General features: G+C 35.5%; 1 protein-coding gene across 1 annotated transcript in view; it reads right to left on the reverse strand.

Moving 5' to 3' along the window:
- The window catches only part of LOC128646848 (nicalin-1-like), a 152737-nt gene that overhangs the window by 64502 nt on the left and 61639 nt on the right, over nucleotides 1-26596 (reverse strand). The window contains exons 4-6 of the mRNA XM_053699649.1: nucleotides 14988-15082; nucleotides 7795-7878; nucleotides 287-390 (exon numbers count right to left, since the gene is read on the reverse strand). Coding sequence (XP_053555624.1) covers nucleotides 287-390; nucleotides 7795-7878; nucleotides 14988-15082 — 283 coding nt within the window. The remainder of the gene's footprint in view (nucleotides 1-286; nucleotides 391-7794; nucleotides 7879-14987; nucleotides 15083-26596) is intronic.

Consider the following 26596-nt stretch of genomic DNA (forward strand, 5'->3'; position numbering starts at 1 on the left):
TCATTGGGATGTATTATGCTCTTGGATATTTATCAGCTTCCTGATTGGGCAAGACCTGGTGAACCAATAAAAGCAACGTTAACAAAATAATTGTGAAATATACATGACATCACAACGGGTAAGCACCATGTGGTAAGAACCACTTATGATAAAAATAAAGTTATTTTGCAGCAAAACAGAATATAACATGAATGTATTACAATGTTGTTTTATTGTAGTTAACCAATACATTTATGGGTAGTTAAAGTTAGAATTATTTTCCCTTTAAGTAAATTCTGTTACTTACCTGGCCTGGTTGCGACGGCTGCTGTATAATAAGTGGAAAAGTCGTATCATCTCCAGGAGTGCGGCTACGCCACTGCCGTTAGAATCTGCCCCAAAGGCCAACCACTGCAGGACATAGGAGAGGGGGTTTGTCAATAACTTAACCCCTATCATAGATGTGGCATAATATTAACCCACTACCTATATGCTGCTGTTGTATCACACAGATTATTCATGTACCTATATGCTGCTGGTGTATAACACAGTTTATTCATGTACCTATATGCTGCTGGTGTATCACACAGATTATTCATGTACCTATATGCTGCTGGTGTATCACACAGATTATTCATGTACCTATATGCTGCTGGTGTATCACACAGATTATTCATGTACCTATATGCTGCTGGTGTATCACACAGATTATTCATGTACCTATATGCTGCTGATGTATCACACAGATTATTCATGTACCTATATGCTGCTGGTGTATCACACAGCCTATTCATGTACCTAAATGCTGCTGGTGTATCACACAGATTATTCATGTACCTATATGCTGCTGATGTATCACACAGATTATTCATGTACCTATATGCTGCTGGTGTATCACACAGCCTATTCATGTACCTATATGCTGCTGGTGTATCACACAGATTATTCATGTACCTATATGCTGCTGATGTATCACACAGATTATTCATGTACCTATATGCTGCTGATGTATCACACAGATTATTCATGTACCTATATGCTGCTGGTGTATCACACAGCCTATTCATGTACCTATATGCTGCTGGTATATCACACAGCTTATTCATGTACCTATATGCTGCTGATGTATCACACAGTTTATTCATGTACCTATATGCTGCTGGTATATCACACAGCTTATTCATGTACCTATATGCTGCTGATGTATCACACAGATTATTCATGTACCTATATGCTGCTGGTGTATCACACAGCCTATTCATGTACCTAAATGCTGCTGGTGTATCACACAGATTATTCATGTACCTATATGCTGCTGATGTATCACACAGATTATTCATGTACCTATATGCTGCTGGTGTATCACACAGCCTATTCATGTACCTATATGCTGCTGGTGCATCACACAGCCTATTCATGTACCTAAATGCTGCTGGTGTATCACACAGCTTATTCATGTACCTATATGCTGCTGATGTATCACACAGATTATTCATGTACCTATATGCTGCTGGTGTATCACACAGCCTATTCATGTACCTATATGCTGCTGGTGTATCACACAGATTATTCATGTACCTATATGCTGCTGATGTATCACACAGATTATTCATGTACCTATATGCTGCTGATGTATCACACAGATTATTCATGTACCTATATGCTGCTGGTGTATCACACAGCCTATTCATGTACCTATATGCTGCTGGTGTATTACACAGTTTATTCATGTACCTATATGCTGCTGGTGTATCACACAGATTATTCAGGTACCTATATGCTGCTGGTGTATCACACAGCTTATTCATGTACCTATATGCTGCTGATGTATCACACAGATTATTCATGTACCTATATGCTGCTGGTGTATCACACAGATTATTCATGTACCTATATGCTGCTGGTGAATCACACAGATTATTCATGTACCTATATGCTGCTGGTGAATCACACAGATTATTCATGTACCTTTATGCTGCTGGTGTATCACGCAGATTATTCATGTACCTATATGCTACTGGTGTATCACACAGATTATTCATGTACCTATATGCTGCTGGTGTATCACACAGATTATTCATGTACCTATATGCTGCTGGTGTATCACACAGATTATTAATGTACCTATATGCTGCTGGTGTATCACACAGATTATTCATGTACCTATATGCTGCTGGTGGTGTCACACAGCCTATTCATGTACCTATATGCTGCTGGTGTATCACACATCTTATTCATGTACCTATATGCTGCTGGTGTATCACACAGTTTATTCATGTACCTATATGCTGATGGTGTATCACACAGATTATTCATGTACCTATATGCTGCTGGTATATAACACAGTTTATTCATGTACCTATATGCTGCTGGTGTATCACACAGATTATTCAGTACCTATATGCTGATGGTGTATCACACAGATTATTCATGTACCTATATGCTGCTGGTGTATCACACAGATTATTCATGTACCTATATGCTGCTGGTGTATAACTCAGTTTATTCATGTACCTATATGCTGCTGATGTATCACACAGTTTATTCATGTACCTATATGCTGCTGGTGTATAACACAGTTTATTCATGTACCTATATGCTGCTGGTGGTGTCACACAGCCTATTCATGTACCTATATGCTGCTGGTGTATCATACATTTTATTCCTGTACCTATATGCTGCTGATGTATCACACCGTTTATTCATGTACCTATATGCTGATGGTGTATCACACAGATTATTCATGTACATATATGCTGCTGTTGTATCACACAGTTTATTCATGTACCTATATGCTGATGGTGTATCACACAGATCATTCATGTACCTATATGCTGCTGGTGTATTACACAGATTATTCATGTACCTATATGCTGCTGGTGTATAACACAGCTTATTCATGTACCTATATGCTGCTGGTGTATCTAACAGATTATTAATGTACCTATATGCTGCTGGTGTATCTAACAGATTATTCATGTACCTATATGCTGCTGGTGTATAACACAGCTTATTCATGTACCTATATGCTGCTGGTGTATCACACAGATTATTCATGTACCTATATGCGGCTGGTGTATCACACAGATTATTCATGTACCTATATGCTGCTGGTGGTGTCACACAGCCTATTCATGTACCTATATGCTGCTGGTGTATCACACATCTTATTCATGTACCTATATGCTGCTGGTGTATCACACAGATTATTCATGTACCTATATGCTACTGGTGTATCACACAGATTATTCATGTACCTATATGCTGCTGGTATATCACACATCTTATTCATGTACCTATATGCTGCTGGTGTATCACACATCGTATTCATGTACCTATATGCTGATGGTGTATCACACAGATTATTCATGTACCTATATGCTGCTGGTGTATAACACAGTTTATTGATGTACCTATATGCTGCTGGTGTATCACACAGATTATTCATGTACCTATATGCTGCTGGTGTATCACACAGATTATTCATGTACCTATATGCTGATGGTGTATCACACAGATTATTCATGTACCTATATGCTGCTGGTGTATCACACAGATTATTCATGTACATATATGCTGCTGGTGTATCACACAGCCTATTCATCTACCTATATGCTGCTGGTGTATCACACAGCCTATTCATGTTCCTATATGCTGCTGGTGTATCACACAGTTTATTCATGTACCTATATGCTACTGGTGTATCACACAGATTATTCATGTACCTATATGCTGCTGGTGTATCACACAGATTATTCATGTACATATATGCTACTGGTGTATCACACAGATTATTCATGTACCTATATGCTGCTGGTGTATCACACAGATTATTCATGTACCTATATGCTGCTGGTGTATCACACAGATTATTCATGTACCTATATGCTGTTGGTGTATCACACATCATATTCATGTACCTATATGCTGCTGTTGTATCACACAGTTTATTCATGTACCTATATGCTGCTGGTGTATCACACAGATTATTCATGTACCTATATGCTACTGGTGTATCACACAGATTATTCATGTACCTATATGCTGCTGGTGTATCACACAGATTATTCATGTACCTATATGCTACTGGTGTATCACACAGATTATTCATGTACCTATATGCTGCTGGTATATCACACAGCCTATTCATGTACCTATATGCTGCTGGTGTATCACACATCGTATTCATGTACCTATATGCTGCTGATGTATCACACAGTTTATTCATGTGTACCTATATGCTGCTGGTGTATCACACAGATTATTCATGTACCTATATGCTGCTGGTGTATCACACATCCTATTCATGTACCTATATGCTGCTGGTGTATAACTCAGTTTATTCATGTACCTATATGCTGCTGGTGTATCACACAGATTATTCATGTACCTATATGCTGCTGGTGTATCACACAGATTATTCATGTACCTATATGCTGCTGGTGTATCACACAGATTATTCATGTACCTACATGCTGCTGGTGTATCACACATCCTATTCATGTACCTATATGCTGCTGGTATATCACACATCCTATTCATGTACCTATATGCTGCTGGTATATCACACATCCTATTCATGTACCTATATGCTGCTGGTATATAACTCAGTTTATTCATGTACCTATATGCTGCTGGTGTATAACTCAGTTTATTCATGTATCTATATGCTGCTGGTGTATAACTCAGTTTATTCATGTGCCTATATGCTGCTGGTGTATCACACAGATTATTCATGTACCTATATACTGCTGGTGTAACACACAGCCTATTCATGTACCTATATGCTGCTGGTGTATTACACAGATTATTCAGGTACCTATATGCTGCTGATGTATAACACAGTTTATTCATATACCTAAATGCTGCTGGTGTATCACACAGATTATTCAATACCTATATGCTGCTGGTGTATCACACAGATTATTCATGTACCTATATGCTGCTGGTGTATCACACAGATTATTCATGTACCTACATGCTGCTGGTGTATCACACAGATTATTCATGTACCTATATGCTGCTGGTGTATCACACAGATTATTAATGTACCTATATGCTACTGGTGTATCACACAGTTTATTCATGTACCTATATGCTGCTGGTGTATCACACAGTTTATTCATGTACCTATATGCTGCTGGTGTATAGCTCATCTTATTCATGTACCTATATGCTGCTGGTGTATAACTCAGCTTATTCATGTACCTATATGCTGCTGGTGTATAACACAGTCTATTCATGTACCTATATGCTGCTGGTGTATCACACAGCTTATTCATGTACCTATATGCTGCTGGTGTATCACACAGTTTATTCATGTACCTATATGCTGCTGGTGTATCACACAGTTTATTCATGTACCAATATGCTGCTGGTGTATCACACAGATTATTCATGTACCTATATGCTGCTGGTGTATCACACAGATTATTCATGTACCTATATGCTGCTGGTGTATCACACAGATTATTCATGTACCTATATGCTGCTGGTGTATCACACAGATTATTCATGTACCTATATGCTGCTGGTGTATCACACAGTTTATTCATGTACCTATATGCTGCTGGTGTATAACTCAGTTTATTCATGTATCTATATGCTGCTGGTGTATAACTCAGTTTATTCATGTACCAATATGCTGCTGGTGTATCACACAGATTATTCATGTACCTATATGCTGCTGGTGTATCACACAGATTATTCATGTACCTATATGCTGCTGGTGTATCACACAGATTATTCATGTACCTATATGCTGCTGGTGTATCACACAGATTATTCATGTACCTATATGCTGCTGGTGTATCACACAGCTTATTTATGTACCTATATACTGCTGGTGTATCACACAGTTTATTCATGTACCTATATACTGCTGTTGTATCACACAGTTTATTCATGTACCTATATGCTGCTGGTGTATCACACAGATTATTCATGTACCTATATGCTGCTGGTGTATCACACAGCCTATTCATGTACCTATATGCTGCTGGTGTATCACACAGCTTATTCATGTACCTATATGCTGCTGGTGTATCACACAGCCTATTCATGTACCTATATGCTGCTGGTGTATCACACAGCCTATTCATGTACCTATATGCTGCTGGTGTATCACACAGCTTATTCATGTACCTATATGCTGCTGGTGTATCACACAGTTTATTCATGTACCTATAGGCTGCTGGTGGGGTCACACAGATTATTCTTGTACCTATATGCTGCTGGTGTATCACACAGTTTATTCATGTACCTATATGCTGCTGGTGGGGGTCACACAGATTATTCATGTACCTATATGCTGCTGGTGTATCACACAGATTATTAATGTACCTATATGCTGCTGGTGTATCACACAGTTTATTCATGTACCTATATGCTGCTGGTATATCACGCAGCCTATTCATGTACCTATATGCTGCTGGTGTATCACACAGATTATTCATGTACCTATATGCTGCTGGTGGGGTCACACAGATTATTCATGTACCTATATGCTGCTGGTGGGGTCACACAGTTTATTCATGTACCTATATGCTGCTGGTGTATCACACAGATTATTCATGTACCTATATACTGCTGGTGTATCACACATCTTATTCATGTACCTATATGCTGCTGGTGTATCACACAGTTTATTCATGTACCTATATGCTGCTGGTGTATCACACATTTTATTCATGTACCTATATGCTGCTGGTGTATCACACAGCTTATTCATGTACCTATATGCTACTGGTGTATCACACAGATTATTCATGTACCTATATGCTGCTGATGTATCACACAGTTTATTCATGTACCTATATGCTGCTGGTGTATCACACAGATTATTCATGTACCTATATGCTGCTGGTGTATCACACAGATTATTCATGTACCTATATGCTGCTGGTGTATTACACAGTTTATTCATGTACCTATATGTTGCTTGTGTAGCACAGCTTATTCATGTACCTATATGCTGCTGGTGTATCACACAGCCTATTCATGTACCTATATGCTGCTGGTGTATCACACAGTTTATACATGTACCTATATGCTGGTGATGGTGTCACACGGCATATTTATGAATCTATATGCTGCTGGTTGTATCACACAGCCTATTTATGAATCTATATGCTGCGGATGGTGTCACACAGCTTATTCATGTAGTTATATGCTGCTATTAGTATCACACAGCCAGCTATTTATGAATCTATATGCTGCTGGTGGTATGACACCGCTTATACCTTAACCTATATGTCGCTGGTATAAATAAATCCCACAAGAAATTTAAATATTTTTAATGACTTGAAACATAATTGATTAATATAGACAAATATAACAAAGGTCTGTCGGACCTGATACGACAGTGCGGATCAGGTCTGAGAGACTTCGCTGAATGCGGAGAGCAATACGCTCTCCGTATTCAGCATTGCACCAGCAGATTTGCAGCCAATTGGACGCCAGCAGGGGGTGTCAATCAACCCGATCGTACTTGATCGGGTTGAATTGTGGCGATGTGTGTCCGCCTGCTCAGAGCAGGCGGACAGGTTATGGAGCAGCGGTCTTTAGACCACTGTTTCATAACTGGTGTTTCGGGCGAGTCTGCAGGCTTTTCCGAAACACGGGGCATCAAGCTCCATACGGAGCTTTATAGAAATGCCCCAATATGTTTAAATCAGTGGGATAATGATTTCATAATATGGTCTGGAAACACATAAAATATATTGTGCGGTAATATGATTATGCTAAATCCTATTCATTATTATTTGATCAAATTATTTGATACGTTGATGCAATTTCAGTCACAATATAATTTACCGGAGCAGCACCAGATGAGTCGTAATGAGCCACTATAGCCACTGTCGGCAACTCTAGAACATTCCCCTGACCTGCTAGCTGGCCCTGTGACAAAAACACCATATATTATTATATACAGGACATCACCATGAACAATATAAGTAATATGTTGTGTCTGATTCTATAAAATGCATTTTTTGGTTATGGACTTTTAAGAGAATATTTCACCAGCAGATAATTGGTATTTTTTGGGATAAATAAGGACGTTATATACCTGAATATAGGACTAGTGAGACAACCGTAATTGTGGCAGCTCATTTTAGGCTTCAATAACTTGTAGATACCAAAAGGCTGGTGATGCATCTATGCCATAAACTAACCATTACCATGTGTCAGTAAACTCCATTTGTATATGGCTTTAATATATCATTAATTATCCTTATTACAGGTGAAACTTTAAAAATTAGAATATCGTGCAAAATTTCATTTATTTCACTAATGCAACTTAAAAGGTGAAACTAATATATGAGATAGACTCATTACATGCAAAGCAAGATAGTTCAAGCCGTGATTTGTCATAATTGTGATGATTATGGCTTACAGCTCATGAAAATCCCAAATCCACAATCTCAGATAATTAGAATATTGTGAAAAGGTGCAATATTCTAGGCTCAAAGCGTCCCGCACTAATCAGCTAATTAAGCCATAACACCTGCAAAGGGTTCCTGAGCCTTTAAATGGTCTCTCAGTCTGGTTCAGTAGGAATCACAATCATGGGAAAGACTGCTGACCTGACAGTTGTGCAGAAAACCATCACTGACACCCTCCATAAGGGGGGAAAGCCTCAAAAGGTAATTGCAAAAGAAGTTGGATGTTCCCAAAGTGCTGTATCAAAGTATTAATAGAAAGTTATGTGGAAGGGAAAAGTGTGGAAGAAAAAGGTGCACAAGCAGCAGGGATGACCGCAGCCTGGAGAGTATTGTCAGGAAAAGGCCATTCAAAAAGTGTTGGGGACTTTCACAAGGAGTGGACTGAGGCTGGAGTCAGTGCATCAAGAGCCATAACACACACACGGATCCTGGTCATAGGCTTCAAATGTCGTATTCCTCTTGTCAAGCCACTCCTGAACAACAAACAACGTCAGAAGCGTCTTACCTGGGCTAAAGAAAAACAGACCTGGTCTGTTGCTCAGTGTTCAAAAGTCCTCTTTTGTGAAGAGCAAATTTTGCATCTCATTTGTAAACCAAGGACCCAGAGTATGGAGGAAGAATGGAGAGGCACACACTGCAAGATGCTTGAAGTCCAGTGTGAAGTTTCCACAGTCTGTGTTGATTTGGGGAGCCATGTCATCTGCTGGTGTTGGTCCACTGTGCTTCATTAAGTCCAGGGTCAACGCAGCCGTCTACCAGGAGATTTTGGAGCACTTCATGCTTCCTTCCGCAGACGAGCTCTATGGGGATGCTGACTTCTATTTCCAGCAGGACTTGGCACCTGCCCACACTGCCAAAAGCACCAAAACCTGGTTCAAGGACCGTGGGATTACTGTGACTGATTGGCCAGCAAACTTGCCTGACCTGAACCCCATAGAGAATCTATGGGGCATTGCCAAGAGAAAGATGAGAGACATGAGACCGAACAATGCAGAAGAGCTGAAGGCCGCTATTGAAGCATCCTGGTCTTCCATAAAACCTCAGCAGTGCCACAAGCTGATAGATTCCATGCCACGCCGCATTGAGGCAGTAATTGCTGCAAAAGGGGCCCAAACCAAGTACTGAGTACATACAGTATGCATGCTTATACTTTTCAGAGGTCTGATATTGTTCTATGTACAATCCTTGTTTTATTGATTGCATGTAATATTCTAATTTTCTGAGATTGTGGATTTAGGGTTTTCATGAGCTGTAAGCCATAATCATCACAATTATGACAAATCACGGCTTGAGCTATCTTGCTTTGCATGTAATGAGTCTATCTCATATATTAGTTTCACCTTTTAAGTTGCATTAGTGAAATAAATTAACTTTTGCACGATATTCTAATTTTTCGAGTTTCACCTGTATTATCATATTGTTATTATTTCAATTTATTTGTGTATCAGCGCAAAATTCCATAGCTCTGGGTACAACGGTAGGGGTATACAATGACAACGATTTGTGGTAATATACAAATACAGACTAAACAAAACACGTGTGAAGAGTAACGTAGAATACTTTCATATGCAAGGGATTAGCCTACAGCCACCAGCTGCTACTTGCGTACAAACAAGTCATGTGCAATATAAGAATATCAGAAGGATTTACTGATAATAAACCTGATGATAATAACTTTGATGAGGTTAGGATTGTTTTATAGAGCAAGTGCAAACTGTTTCTTGTCCATTGAGCTTTAATAATGATATTGACTTTTTTAGTTTCCTTTATTTTTATATATTTTATTTATAATCCAAATCACAGTTTATTTCATAAGCGGTACATTATATAGCAGGAATACATCATCAAATATTCTGCAGCCCTGACTGACTACAAAAGAATAAAAAGTGAGAGACATGAATATTGCTTAGAATGGCAATTTAACAGTTATTTAAAAATCAAACTATGTACCAGTATAATCTTTGTCTATCTGTGAACAGGGTCCCTTTTTTAACATCTCAAATGACAGAACAAATAAAAACAAACAAACAGAATAAAAAAAACAAAAAAAAAACCTAATAATACTGTATCCTCTCTCTCTAACCTCCCACTCCCCTTTTCGGGAGAGAATTTTCAAATTGTCTACTTATCCAGTATCTGTTATGTATATTTAAGGAGAAGTTAGAGCCTGATGGAATGGGAAGATACCCTCCTGGGTCATACTGATGAATGTTTTTGTATTAAATAAATGGCTAGATTACGAGTTTCTTGTCGGTAAGGCTTGCGGGGCTAACAAGCCTTTTGTTCCCACCGCTCCCTTAAGACAACGCTGATATTACAGGTTTTTTTAAACCTGGCGTTAGCCGCAAAAAGGTGATCGTAGAGCAGAATTTAGCTCCACATCTCACATCAATACCAGCGTTGCTTACGGTAGCGGTAAGCTGGCTAAACATGCTCGTGCACGATTTCCCCATAGGAAACAATGGGGCTGAGCTGGCTGAAAAAACACCTAACATCTGCAAAAAAGCAGCGTCCAGCTTCTAACGCAGCCCCATTGTTTCCTATGGGGAAATTAATTTTATGTCTACACCTAACACTCTAACATGAACCCGAGTCTAAACACCCCTAATATTACACTTATTAACCCCTAATATGCCGCACCCACTATCACTGACACCTACATTATATTATTAACCCCTAATCTGCTGCTCCAGACACGGCCGCCACCTACATTATCCCTATGAACCCCTAATCTACTGCCCCCAACATCGCCGCCACCTACATTATAGTTATTAATCCCTAATCTGCCCCCCCCACGTCGCTGCAACTATATTAAATTTATTAACCCCTAATCTTCCGACCCCAACGTCGCCGCTACTATATTAAATTTATTAACCCCTAATCTTCCAACCCCAACGTCGCCGCTACTATATTAAATTTATTAACCCCTAAACCTAAGTCTAACCCTAAGTCTAACCCCCCCTAACTTAAATATAATTTAAATTAAACAAAATAAATTTAACATAATTAAATAAATTAATCCTATTTAAAACTAAATACGTACCTATAAAATAAACCCTAAGCTAGCTACAATATAACTAATAGTTACATTGTAGCTAGCTTAGGGTTTATATTTATTTTACAGGCAAGTTTGTATTTATTTTAACTATGTACAATAATAACTACCTATTTAAAATAAAGACAAATTTACCTGTAAAATAACCTAAGTTACAATTACACCTAACACTACACTATCATTAAATAAATTACCTAAACTACCTACAATTAATACAATTAAATTAAATAAACTAAATTACGGAAAAAAACAAACACAAAATTACAGAAAATAAAAAAAGAATTACAAGAATTTTAAACTAATTACACCTAATCTAATCCCCCTAATAAAATAAAAAATCCCCCAAAATAATAAAATTCCCTACCCTATACTAAATTACAAATAGCCCTTAAAAGGGCTTTTTGCAGGGCATTGCCCCAAAATAATCAGCTCTTTCACCTGTAAAAAAAATACAATACCCCCCCAACATTAAAACCCACCACCCACACACCCAACCCTACTCTAAAACCCACCCAATCCCCCCTTAATAAAACCTAACACTACCTCCTGAAGATCTCCCTACTTTGAGCCGTCTTCACCCAGCCGGGCACAAGTGGATCTCCAGAGGGGCAGAAGTCTTCATCCTATCCGGGCAGAAGAGGTCCTCCAAGCGGCAGAAGTCTTCATCCAGACGGCATCTTCTATCTTCTTCCATCAGGCACGGAGTGGGTCCATCTTCAATCCAGCCGACGCGGAGCTATCCTCTTCAAACGACGTCCTAACACTGAATGAAGGTTCCTTTAAATTACGTCATCCAAGATGGCGTCCCTTGAATTTCGATTGGCTGATAGGATTCTATCAGCCAATCGGAATTAAGGTAGGAAAAAGCCAATAGGAACAGCCAATAGAATGCGAGCTCAAACCTATTGGCTGATCCAATCAGCCAATAGGATTGAACTTCAATCCTATTGGCTGATTGCATCAGCCAATAGGATTTTTCCTACCTTAATTCCGATTGGCTGATAGAATCCTATCAGCCAATTGGAATTCAAGGGATGCCATCTTGGATGACGTAATTTAAAGGAAACTTCATTCAGTGTTAGGACGTCGTTTGAAGAGGATGGCTCCGCGTCGGCTGGATTGAAGATGGACCCGCTCCGCTCCGGATGGGTGAAGATAGAAGATGCCACTTGGATGAAGACTTCTGCCGCTTGGAGGACCTCTTCTGCCCGGATCGGATGAAGACTTCTGCCCCTCTGGAGGTCCATTTGTGCCCGGCTGGGTGAAGACGGCTCAAGGTAGGGAGATCTTCAGGGGGTAGTGTTAGGTTTTATTATGGGGGGATTGGGTGAGTTTTAGAGTAGGGTTGGGTGTGTGGGTGGTGGGTTTTAATGTTGGGGGGGTATTGTATTTTTTTTACAGGTGAAAGAGCTGATTACTTTGGGGCAATGCCCCGCAAAAAGCACTTTTAAGAGCTATTTGTAATTTAGTATAGGGTAGGGAATTTTATTATTTTGGGGGGATTTTTTATTTTATTCGGGGGATTAGATTAGGTGTAATTAGTTTAAAATTCTTGTAATTCTTATTTTCTGTAATTTAGTGATTGTTTTTTTTCATAATTTAGTTTATTTAATTTAATTGTAATTAATTGTAGGTAGTTTAATTTATTTAATGATAGTGTAGTGTTAGGTGTAATTGTAACATAGGTTAGGTTTTATTTTACAGGTAAATATGTCTTTATTTTAAATAGGTTGTTATTAAATAGTTAATAACTATTTAATAACTATTGTACCTAGTTAAAATAAATACAAAGTTGCCTGTAAAATAGATATAAATCCTAAGCTAGCTACAATGTAACTATTAGTTATATTGTAGCTATCTTAGGGTTTATTTTACAGGTAAGTTTTTAGTTTTAAATAGGATTAATTTATTTAATTATGTTAAATTTATTTTGTTTAATTTAAATTATATTTAAGTTAGGGGGATTAGGGTTAGGTTTAGGGGTTAATACCTTTAATATAGTAGCGGCGACGTTGGGGGTGGCAGATTAGGGGTTAATAAATGTAAGTAGGTGTCGGCGATGTTAGGGACGGCAGATTAGGGGTTAATAAAATTTAAATAGTGTTTGCGAGGCGGGAGTGTGGCTGTTTAGGGGTTAATATATTTATTAAAGTGGTGGCTATGTCCGGTCGGCAGATTAGGGGTTAATATATTTATTTAAGTGTTTCCGATGTGACGGGGGGGGCTCGGTTTAGGGGTTAATAGGTAGTTTATGGGTGTTAGTGTACTTTTAGCACTTTAGTTAAGAGTTTTATGTTACAGCGTTAGCCCATAAAACTCTTAACTACTGACTTTTAAATGCGGTAGGAGTCTTGACAGGAGAGTGTCTACCGATCACTTCTTCCAAGACTCGTAATACCGGCATTAGGCAAATCCCATTAAAAAGATAGGATACGCAATTGACGTAAGGGGATTTGTGGTAGCCTCGAGTCACGGAAGAAAAGTGAGCGGTAGACCCTTTTCCTGACTGACTCGTAATACCAGCGGACGTTAAAAAGCAGCGTTGGGACCTCTCAACGCTGCTTTTTAAGGCTAACGCCAAACTCATAATCTAGGCGAAAGAGTTTAATATCAGTTTCTGAATAGCAAGCGAGTAGGTCTTAATTATTGGTAACCATTTATCGAAAAATTCCTGGAAATTATTTTTTTAACAGGGAGATTTAGGTTCTGTATTTCAAATATTAGTTGTTGTAACAGAGCATTTTGGAATCCCGCAAAACTAGGAGGGGCTGGATCTTTCCACTTCCTCAAAATCAAGTATCTCATCACCATAATAAGGGTGCTTATACTCAGATAATTATTAGGTCTAGTAATAACCCTATCAGAGTACAGAAAAAAATAACATGTAGGGGAAGGATTTTGAAATGGTCAGCAAAAAGCTTATTGTACCAAACATTTAGTTTACCCCAAAATTGTTGAATTTTTGGGCAGCCCCAGTATAGGTGCAGGGTGTCTGCTTTATCTAGTTTGCATTTAGCACAGCAGAACTCTTTATTGCTATAAAATCTTGCTAGTTTACAGGGAGAAATATATGTATCATAAATTAATTTAATATGAGCTTCTTTCCATCCAATATGAATTACTAATTTATTCAGTAACAAGAAGCTCTGTCTAATATTTGATATTTCCAGAGTGGGAAAAAGTTAGCCAGTGAACTATAATGTTATTTAAATGTATTTGGGCCTAGTTGGACAGCAACATATCATATAATAGAGAGATAGAGCATTTGCCCACAGCAAACTTTCTTATAGGTTCATTAATCTCAGACTTTTTTAGTTTCCTAAAGATGGTGTGGAAAAAACATATAATATCTAGACAGAATTATAATACTCACATTCTAATAAGATATGGCTCGTATTCTGATAAACCCTGGTCATTATACAACAAGTATGTGCCAACCATAGCTGGTGCCCATACTAAACGTTACACCTGTACTAAGTGACACTCAAAGCTGTCAGAACAATGCCTACCTCCAGGGTGACAATGGCAGGGTTTCTGATGGGTTTACTTTGTGCCTCTTCAGTTGTCATCTGGAAGCCACTTCCCGTGACCATGCCGATCATCACTAAGAAAAAGAAACATTAAAAAGCTTTTTTATCTAAGTAATTTACAAACATGCATGTAATATCATTGGTAAACCACACAGAAGTATTTGCACAATGATTAGAACTACGTAGAAGCAAGAGGGGGGGTTTTCCCATAGCTTTGACAGACAGATTAGAAGGCTCATTCTTTGGACAGGCAATAAAAAAAACATAAACTTCCCCCTTAAAACCAGAAGAATCTCCTTTTTAATGTGGGGCCAAATAAATAAAATTGTCAATATGAAAATGACAATTACGTCTTTAGACTGATGTTCAAACTATAACTATTTATTAATTACAGGAATTTTATTTATTTATATATTTTTTACTCCACCTCATGATATCTTGGAATGTAATAAAGCAGTTGTTACTGGAAGCAATGATGGTTAGGGTATGATATGTTAGGTGGTAGTTTGGCATATCAAAGGTTTTTATGTAAAGAAGCATTATATAGGAGTGTGCTTTATGAGACAGTCATATGGGAGTTTGGAATGTTGGGTATTAATATATATGAGTTGTACTATATGGGGTAATAATATATATGAGTTGTACTGTGTGGGGTAATAATATATATGAGTTGTGCTATGTAAAGTAATAATATATATGAGTTGTACTATATGGGGTAATAATATATATGAGTTGTACTATATGGGGTAATAATATATATGAGTTGTACTATATGGGGTAATAATATATATGAGTTGTTCTATGTGGGGTAATAATATATATGAGTTGTACTATGTGAGGTAATAATATATATGAGTTGTACTGTGTGGGGTAATAATATATATGAGTTGTACTATGTGAGGTAATAATATATATGAGTTGTACTATGTGAGGTAATAATATATATGAGTTGTACTATCTGAGGTAATAATATATATGAGTTGTACTATGTAAGGTAATAATATATATGAGTTTGTTATGTGGGGTAATAATATATATGAGATGTACTATGTGGGGTAATAATATATATGAGTTGTACTGTGTGAGGTAATAATATATATGAGTTGATACTATGTGGGCTAATACTATTTATGAGTTGTACTATGTAAGGTAATAATATATATGAGTTTGTTATGTGGGGTAATAATATATATGAGTTGTACTATGTGGGGTAATAATATATATGAGTTTGGTATGTGGGGTAATAATATATATGAGTTGTACTATATGGGGTAATAATATATATGAGTTGTACTGTGTGGGGTAATAATATATATGAGTTGTACTATGTGAGGTAATAATATATATGAGTTGTACTATGTGGGGTAATAATATATATGAGTTGTACTATGTGGGGTAATAATATGTATGAGTTGTACTATGTGGGGTAATAATATATATGAGTTGTACTATGTGGGGTAATAATATGTATGAGTTGTACTATGTGGGGTAATAATATGTATGAGTTGTACTATGTGGGGTAATAATATATATGAGTTGTACTGTGTGGGGTAATAATATATATGAGTTGTACTATGTGGGGTAATAATATATATGAGTTGTACTATGTGGGGTAATAATATATATGAGTTGTACTGTGTGGGGTAATAATATATATGAGTTGTACTATGTGGGGTAATAATATGTATGAGTTGTACTATGTGGGGTAATAATATGTATGAGTTGTACTATGTGGGGTAATAATATGTATGAGTTGTACTATGTGGGGTAATAATATATATGAGTTGTACTATGTGAGGTAATAATATATATGAGTTGTACTATGTGGGGTAATAATATATATGAGTTGTACTATGTGGAGTAATAATGTATATGAGTTGTACTATGTGGGGTAATAATATATATGAGTTGTACTATGTGAGGTAATAATATATATGAGTTGTACTATGTGGGGTAATAATATATATGAGTTGTACTGTGTGAGGTAATAATATATATGAGTTGTACTATGTGGGGTAATAATATATATGAGTTGTTCTATGTGGGGTAATACTATGTATGACTTGTACTATGTAAGGTAATAATATATATGAGTTGTACTATGTGGGGTAATAATATGTATGAGTTGTACTATGTGGGGTAATAATATGTATGAGTTGTTCTATGTGGGGTAATAATATATATGAGTTGTACTATGTGGGGTAATAATATGTATGAGTTGTACTATGTGGGGTAATAATATGTATGAGTTGTTCTATGTGGGGTAATAATATATATGAGTTGTACTATGTGGGGTAATAATATGTATGAGTTGTACTATGTGGGGTAATAATATGTATGGGTTGTACTATGTGGGGTAATAATATATATGAGTTGTACTATGTGGGGTAATAATATATATGAGTTGTACTGTGTGGGGTAATAATATGTATGAGTTGTTCTATGTGGGGTAATAATATATATGAGTTGTACTATGTGGGGTAATAATATGTATGAGTTGTTCTATGTGGGGTAATAATATATATGAGTTGTACTATGTGGGGTAATAATATATATGAGTTGTTCTATGTGGGATAATAATATGTATGAGTTGTACTATGTGGGGTAATAATATGTATGGGTTGTACTATGTGGGGTAATAATATATATGAGTTGTACTATGTGGGGTAATAATATATATGAGTTGTTCTATGTGGGGTAATAATATGTATGAGTTGTTCTATGTGGGGTAATAATATATATGAGTTGTACTATGTGGGGTAATAATATGTATGAGTTGTTCTATGTGGGGTAATAATATATATGAGTTGTACTATGTGGGGTAATAATATGTATGGGTTGTACTATGTGGGGTAATAATATGTATGAGTTGTACTATATGGGGTAATAATATGTATGAGTTGTACTATGTGGGGTAATAATATATATGAGTTGTACTATTTGAGGTAATAATATATATGAGTTTGGTATGTGGGGTAATAATATATATGAGTTTTACTGTGTGGGGTAATAATATATATGAGTTGTACTATGTGGGGTAATAATATATATGAGTTGTACTATGTGGGGTAATAATATATATGAGTTGTACTATGTGGGGTAATAATATGTATGAGTTGTACTGTGTGGGGTAATAATATGTATGAGTTGTACTATGTGGGGTAATAATATATATGAGTTGTACTATGTGGGGTAATAATATGTATGAGTTGTACTGTGTGGGGTAATAATATGTATGAGTTGTACTATGTGGGTAATAATATATATGAGTTGTACTATGTGGGGTAATAATTTGTATGAGTTGTACTATGTGAGGTAATAATATATATGAGTTGTACTGTGTGGGGTAATAATATGTATGAGTTGTACTATGTGAGGTAATAATATGTATGAGTTGTACTATGTGGGGTAATAATATATATGAGTTGTAGTATGTGAGGTAATAATATATATGAGTTGTACTATGTGAGGTAATAATATATATGAGTTGTACTGTGTGGGGTAATAATATATATGAGTTGTACTATGTGAGGTAATAATATATATGAGTTGTACTATGTGAGGTAATAATATATATGAGTTGTACTATGTGGGGTAATAATACATATGGGTTGTACTGTGTGGGGTAATAATACATATGAGTTGTACTGTGTGGGGTAATAATATATATGAGTTGTACTGTGTGGGGTAATAATATATATGAGTTGTACTATGTGAGGTAATAATATATATGAGTTGTACTGTGTGAGGTAATAATATATATGAGTTGTACTGTGTGGGGTAATAATATATATGAGTTGTACTATGTGAGGTAATAATATATATGAGTTGTACTATGTGAGGTAATAATATATATGAGTTGTACTATGTGAGGTAATAATATATATGAGTTGTACTATTTGAGGTAATAATATATATGAGTTGTACTATGTAAGGTAATAATATATATGAGTTTGTTATGTGGGGTAATAATATATATGAGATGTACTATGTGGGGTAATAATATATATGAGTTGTACTGTGTGAGGTAATAATATATATGAGTTGATACTATGTGGGCTAATACTATTTATGAGTTGTACTATGTAAGGTAATAATATATATGAGTTTGTTATGTGGGGTAATAATATATATGAGTTGTACTATGTGGGGTAATAATATATATGAGTTTGGTATGTGGGGTAATAATATATATGAGTTGTACTATATGGGGTAATAATATATATGAGTTGTACTGTGTGGGGTAATAATACATATGAGTTGTACTATGTGAGGTAATAATATATATGAGTTGTACTATGTGGGGTAATAATATATATGAGTTGTACTATGTGGGGTAATAATATGTATGAGTTGTACTATGTGGGGTAATAATATATATGAGTTGTACTATGTGGGGTAATAATATGTATGAGTTGTACTATGTGGGGTAATAATATGTATGAGTTGTACTATGTGGGGTAATAATATATATGAGTTGTACTGTGTGGGGTAATAATATATATGAGTTGTACTATGTGGGGTAATAATATATATGAGTTGTACTATGTGGGGTAATAATATATATGAGTTGTACTGTGTGGGGTAATAATATATATGAGTTGTACTATGTGGGGTAATAATATGTATGAGTTGTACTATGTGGGGTAATAATATGTATGAGTTGTACTATGTGGGGTAATAATATGTATGAGTTGTACTATGTGGGGTAATAATACATATGAGTTGTACTATGTGAGGTAATAATATATATGAGTTGTACTATGTGGGGTAATAATATATATGAGTTGTACTATGTGGAGTAATAATGTATATGAGTTGTACTATGTGGGGTAATAATATATATGAGTTGTACTATGTGAGGTAATAATATATATGAGTTGTACTATGTGGGGTAATAATATATATGAGTTGTACTGTGTGAGGTAATAATATATATGAGTTGTACTATGTGGGGTAATAATATATATGAGTTGTTCTATGTGGGGTAATACTATGTATGACTTGTACTATGTAAGGTAATAATATATATGAGTTGTACTATGTGGGGTAATAATATGTATGAGTTGTACTATGTGGGGTAATAATATGTATGAGTTGTTCTATGTGGGGTAATAATATATATGAGTTGTACTATGTGGGGTAATAATACATATGGGTTGTACTGTGTGGGGTAATAATACATATGAGTTGTACTGTGTGGGGTAATAATATATATGAGTTGTACTGTGTGGGGTAATAATATATATGAGTTGTACTATGTGAGGTAATAATATATATGAGTTGTACTGTGTGAGGTAATAATATATATGAGTTGTACTGTGTGGGGTAATAATATATATGAGTTGTACTATGTGAGGTAATAATATATATGAGTTGTACTATGTGAGGTAATAATATATATGAGTTGTACTATGTGAGGTAATAATATATATGAGTTGTACTATTTGAGGTAATAATATATATGAGTTGTACTATGTAAGGTAATAATATATATGAGTTTGTTATGTGGGGTAATAATATATATGAGATGTACTATGTGGGGTAATAATATATATGAGTTGTACTGTGTGAGGTAATAATATATATGAGTTGATACTATGTGGGCTAATACTATTTATGAGTTGTACTATGTAAGGTAATAATATATATGAGTTTGTTATGTGGGGTAATAATATATATGAGTTGTACTATGTGGGGTAATAATATATATGAGTTTGGTATGTGGGGTAATAATATATATGAGTTGTACTATATGGGGTAATAATATATATGAGTTGTACTGTGTGGGGTAATAATACATATGAGTTGTACTATGTGAGGTAATAATATATATGAGTTGTACTATGTGGGGTAATAATATATATGAGTTGTACTATGTGGGGTAATAATATGTATGAGTTGTACTATGTGGGGTAATAATATATATGAGTTGTACTATGTGGGGTAATAATATGTATGAGTTGTACTATGTGGGGTAATAATATGTATGAGTTGTACTATGTGGGGTAATAATATATATGAGTTGTACTGTGTGGGGTAATAATATATATGAGTTGTACTATGTGGGGTAATAATATATATGAGTTGTACTATGTGGGGTAATAATATATATGAGTTGTACTGTGTGGGGTAATAATATATATGAGTTGTACTATGTGGGGTAATAATATGTATGAGTTGTACTATGTGGGGTAATAATATGTATGAGTTGTACTATGTGGGGTAATAATATGTATGAGTTGTACTATGTGGGGTAATAATACATATGAGTTGTACTATGTGAGGTAATAATATATATGAGTTGTACTATGTGGGGTAATAATATATATGAGTTGTACTATGTGGAGTAATAATGTATATGAGTTGTACTATGTGGGGTAATAATATATATGAGTTGTACTATGTGAGGTAATAATATATATGAGTTGTACTATGTGGGGTAATAATATATATGAGTTGTACTATGTGAGGTAATAATATATATGAGTTGTACTATGTGGGGTAATAATATATATGAGTTGTTCTATGTGGGGTAATACTATGTATGACTTGTACTATGTAAGGTAATAATATATATGAGTTGTACTATGTGGGGTAATAATATGTATGAGTTGTACTATGTGGGGTAATAATATGTATGAGTTGTTCTATGTGGGGTAATAATATATATGAGTTGTACTATGTGGGGTAATAATATGTATGAGTTGTACTATGTGGGGTAATAATATGTATGAGTTGTTCTATGTGGGGTAATAATATATATGAGTTGTACTATGTGGGGTAATAATATGTATGAGTTGTACTATGTGGGGTAATAATATGTATGGGTTGTACTATGTGGGGTAATAATATATATGAGTTGTACTATGTGGGGTAATAATATATATGAGTTGTACTGTGTGGGGTAATAATATGTATGAGTTGTTCTATGTGGGGTAATAATATATATGAGTTGTACTATGTGGGGTAATAATATGTATGAGTTGTTCTATGTGGGGTAATAATATATATGAGTTGTACTATGTGGGGTAATAATATATATGAGTTGTTCTATGTGGGGTAATAATATGTATGAGTTGTACTATGTGGGGTAATAATATGTATGGGTTGTACTATGTGGGGTAATAATATATATGAGTTGTACTATGTGGGGTAATAATATATATGAGTTGTTCTATGTGGGGTAATAATATGTATGAGTTGTTCTATGTGGGGTAATAATATATATGAGTTGTACTATGTGGGGTAATAATATGTATGAGTTGTTCTATGTGGGGTAATAATATATATGAGTTGTACTATGTGGGGTAATAATATGTATGGGTTGTACTATGTGGGGTAATAATATGTATGAGTTGTACTATATGGGGTAATAATATGTATGAGTTGTACTATGTGGGGTAATAATATATATGAGTTGTACTATTTGAGGTAATAATATATATGAGTTTGGTATGTGGGGTAATAATATATATGAGTTTTACTGTGTGGGGTAATAATATATATGAGTTGTACTATGTGGGGTAATAATATATATGAGTTGTACTATGTGGGGTAATAATATATATGAGTTGTACTATGTGGGGTAATAATATGTATGAGTTGTACTGTGTGGGGTAATAATATGTATGAGTTGTACTATGTGGGGTAATAATATATATGAGTTGTACTATGTGGGGTAATAATATGTATGAGTTGTACTGTGTGGGGTAATAATATGTATGAGTTGTACTATGTGGGTAATAATATATATGAGTTGTACTATGTGGGGTAATAATTTGTATGAGTTGTACTATGTGAGGTAATAATATATATGAGTTGTACTGTGTGGGGTAATAATATGTATGAGTTGTACTATGTGAGGTAATAATATGTATGAGTTGTACTATGTGGGGTAATAATATATATGAGTTGTAGTATGTGAGGTAATAATATATATGAGTTGTACTATGTGAGGTAATAATATATATGAGTTGTACTGTGTGGGGTAATAATATATATGAGTTGTACTATGTGAGGTAATAATATATATGAGTTGTACTATGTGAGGTAATAATATATATGAGTTGTACTATGTGGGGTAATAATACATATGGGTTGTACTGTGTGGGGTAATAATACATATGAGTTGTACTGTGTGGGGTAATAATATATATGAGTTGTACTGTGTGGGGTAATAATATATATGAGTTGTACTATGTGAGGTAATAATATATATGAGTTGTACTGTGTGAGGTAATAATATATATGAGTTGTACTGTGTGGGGTAATAATATATATGAGTTGTACTATGTGAGGTAATAATATATATGAGTTGTACTATGTGAGGTAATAATATATATGAGTTGTACTGTGTGGGGTAATAATATATATGAGTTGTACTATGTGAGGTAATAATATATATGAGTTGTACTATGTGAGGTAATGATATATATGAGTTGTACTATGTGAGGTAATAATATATATGAGTTGTACTGTGTGAGGTAATAATATATATGAGTTGTACTGTGTGAGGTAATAATATATATGAGTTGTACTATGTGAGGTAATAATATATATGAGTTGTACTGTGTGAGGTAATAATATATATGAGTTGTACTATGTGAGGTAATAATATATATGAGTTGTACTATGTGAGGTAATAATATATATGAGTTGTACTATGTGAGGTAATAATATATATGAGTTGTACTGTGTGAGGTAATAATATATATGAGTTGTACTATGTGAGGTAATAATATATATGAGTTGTACTATGTGAGGTAATAATATATATGAGTTGTACTGTGTGAGGTAATAATATATATGAGTTGTACTGTGTGGGGTAATAATATATATGAGTTGTACTGTGTGGGGTAATAATATATATGAGTTGTACTGTGTGGGGTAATAATATATATGAGTTGTACTGTGTGGGGTAATAATATATATGAGTTGTACTATGTGAGGTAATAATATATATGAGTTGTACTGTGTGGGGTAATAATATATATGAGTTGTACTGTGTGGGGTAATAATATATATGAGTTGTACTATGTGAGGTAATAATATATATGAGTTGTACTGTGTGGGGTAATAATATATATGAGTTGTACTGTGTGAGGTAATAATATGTATGAGTTGTACTGTGTGGGGTAATAATATATATGAGTTGTACTGTGTGAGGTAATAATATATATGAGTTGTACTGTGTGAGGTAATAATATATGTGTAAAAAAATGTGTTAAAGGCGCCATTACTATACCAAAAAATAGTGGATAGCGATACCTACTAGTGAGTCAACATATGTGTACAAAATAATAACACAAACAAGCATACAGGTGATAACAGTGACTACTATGATACCGGATGTGATAACAAATATAAAAAATAAAAATATATATGTGCCAGAATATAACCCAACCGGTAAGCACAAGTGTTAAAAACAAGTGTAAAACAAATATGATGATCAAAGCGTTGATCTCAGTGAAAAATAAAAACTATATATCATGGGGTCGATCCGATATAAATCGTCGCCCGCAAAAGCCGGCGACGCCAATATTTACGCTGATTTGGTATCCTATATACGGCGTAACCTAGAAGTTACGCGCGTATATTTCTGCCGTCGCCCGTAGTTTTTTGGGCCATAGGCAGGTATACCAAACCAGCGCAGTTTGGTATCCAATATGCAGCGTAAGGACTTACGTGGCGAAAATGGAGAAAACTTACTCCATTTTCACCTCGCCACAAAAAGCAGCCGTAAGAAGCCTTACGCTGACTATTGGAGCCCCGTAACTCCCTAAACTAACTAGAAAATAAACCTAACACCTAACGCATGCGCAATGTCTATCTCCCTGTCAACCGTGATCTTCTAAAATAAACCTAACACCTAACGCATGCGCAATGTCTATCTCCCTGTCAACCGCGATCTGCTAAATAAAACCTAACACCTAACGCATGCGCAATGTCTATCTACCTGTCAACCGCGATCCCCCCCCCCCCCCGAAATCCCTAATAAAGTTATTAACCCCTAAACCGCCGCTCCCGGACCCCGCCGCCATCTACATAAACTAACCCCCTACTGTGAGCCCCTAAAACCGCCGCCATCTACCTTATCTATCCCCTAATCTGACCCCTTACACCGCCGCCACCTATATAAAAATTATTAACCCCTAATCTAATCCCCCTATACCGCCGCCAGCTATATTAATATTATTAACCCCTAATGTAAGCCCCTTACACCGCCGCCATCTCTATTAAAATGATTAACCCCTAATTTAATCTACCTACCCCGCCGCCAGCTGTATTATCTATATTAACCCTAAGTATATTATAGTTAATATAGGTATTACATTATATATATTAACTATATTAACCCTAATTATATTAGGGTTAATATAGTTAATATAGTTACTATAGTATTTATATTAACTATATTAACTCTATCTAACCCTAACTAAATTTATATTAAATTAATCTAATTCATTTATAAACTAAAATATTCCTATTTAAATCTAAATACTTACCTATAAAATAAACCCTAAGATAGCTACAATATAATTAATAATTACATTGTAGCTATGTTAGGGTTAATATTTATTTTACAGGTAAATTGTTAATTATTTTAACTAGGTATAATAGATATTAAATAGTTATTAACTATTTAATATCTACCTAGTTAAAATAATTACCCAATTACCTGTAAAATAAATCCTAACCTAAGTTATAAATACACCTACACTATCAATAAATTTAATAAACTACAAACATCTATCTAAAAATACAATTAAATTAACTAAACTAAATTAAAAAAAAAAAACCCACTAAATTACAAAAAATAAAAAAAAGATTACAAGATTTTTAAGCTAATTACACCTATTCTAAGCCCCCTAATAAAATAATAAACCCCCAAAATAAAAAAAATTCCCTGCCCTATTCTAAATTAAACAAATTTCAAAGCTCTTTACCTTACCAGCCCTTAAAAGGGCCTTTTGTGGGGCATGCCCCAAAGAATTCAGCTCTTTTGCATACAACAAATACAATCCCCCCCCCATTACAACCCACCACCCACATACCCCTATTCTAAAACCACCCAAACCCCCCTTAAAAAAGCCTAACACTACCCCCCTGAAGATCTCCCTACCTTGTCTTCACCACACCGGGCCGAACTTCTGATCCGATCCGGGCGATGTCTTCCTCCAAGCGGCAAAGAAGAATTCTTCCTCCGGCGATGTCCTCCTCCAAGCGGCAAAGAAGAATTCTTTCTCCGGCGATGTCTTCCTCCAAGCGGCAAAGAAGAATTCTTCCTCCGGCGACGTCTTCCTCCAAGTGGCAGCAAAGTCTTCATTCTTCCGGCGGCATCTTCAATCTTCTTTCTTCGCTCCGCCGCCGCGGAGCATCCATCCCGGCCGACTGCTGTACTACGAATGAGGTACCTTTAAATGACGTCATCCAAGATAGCGTCCGCCGAATTCCGATTGGCTGATAGGATTCTATCAGCCAATCGGAATTAAGTTAGAAAAATCTGATTGGCTGATTGAATCAGCCAATCAGATTCAAGTTCAATCCGATTGGCTGATCCAATCAGCCAATCAGATTGAGCTCGC

This window comes from Bombina bombina, chromosome 2, assembly GCF_027579735.1.
Source record: "Bombina bombina isolate aBomBom1 chromosome 2, aBomBom1.pri, whole genome shotgun sequence".
NCBI lineage: Eukaryota > Metazoa > Chordata > Amphibia > Anura > Bombinatoridae > Bombina > Bombina bombina.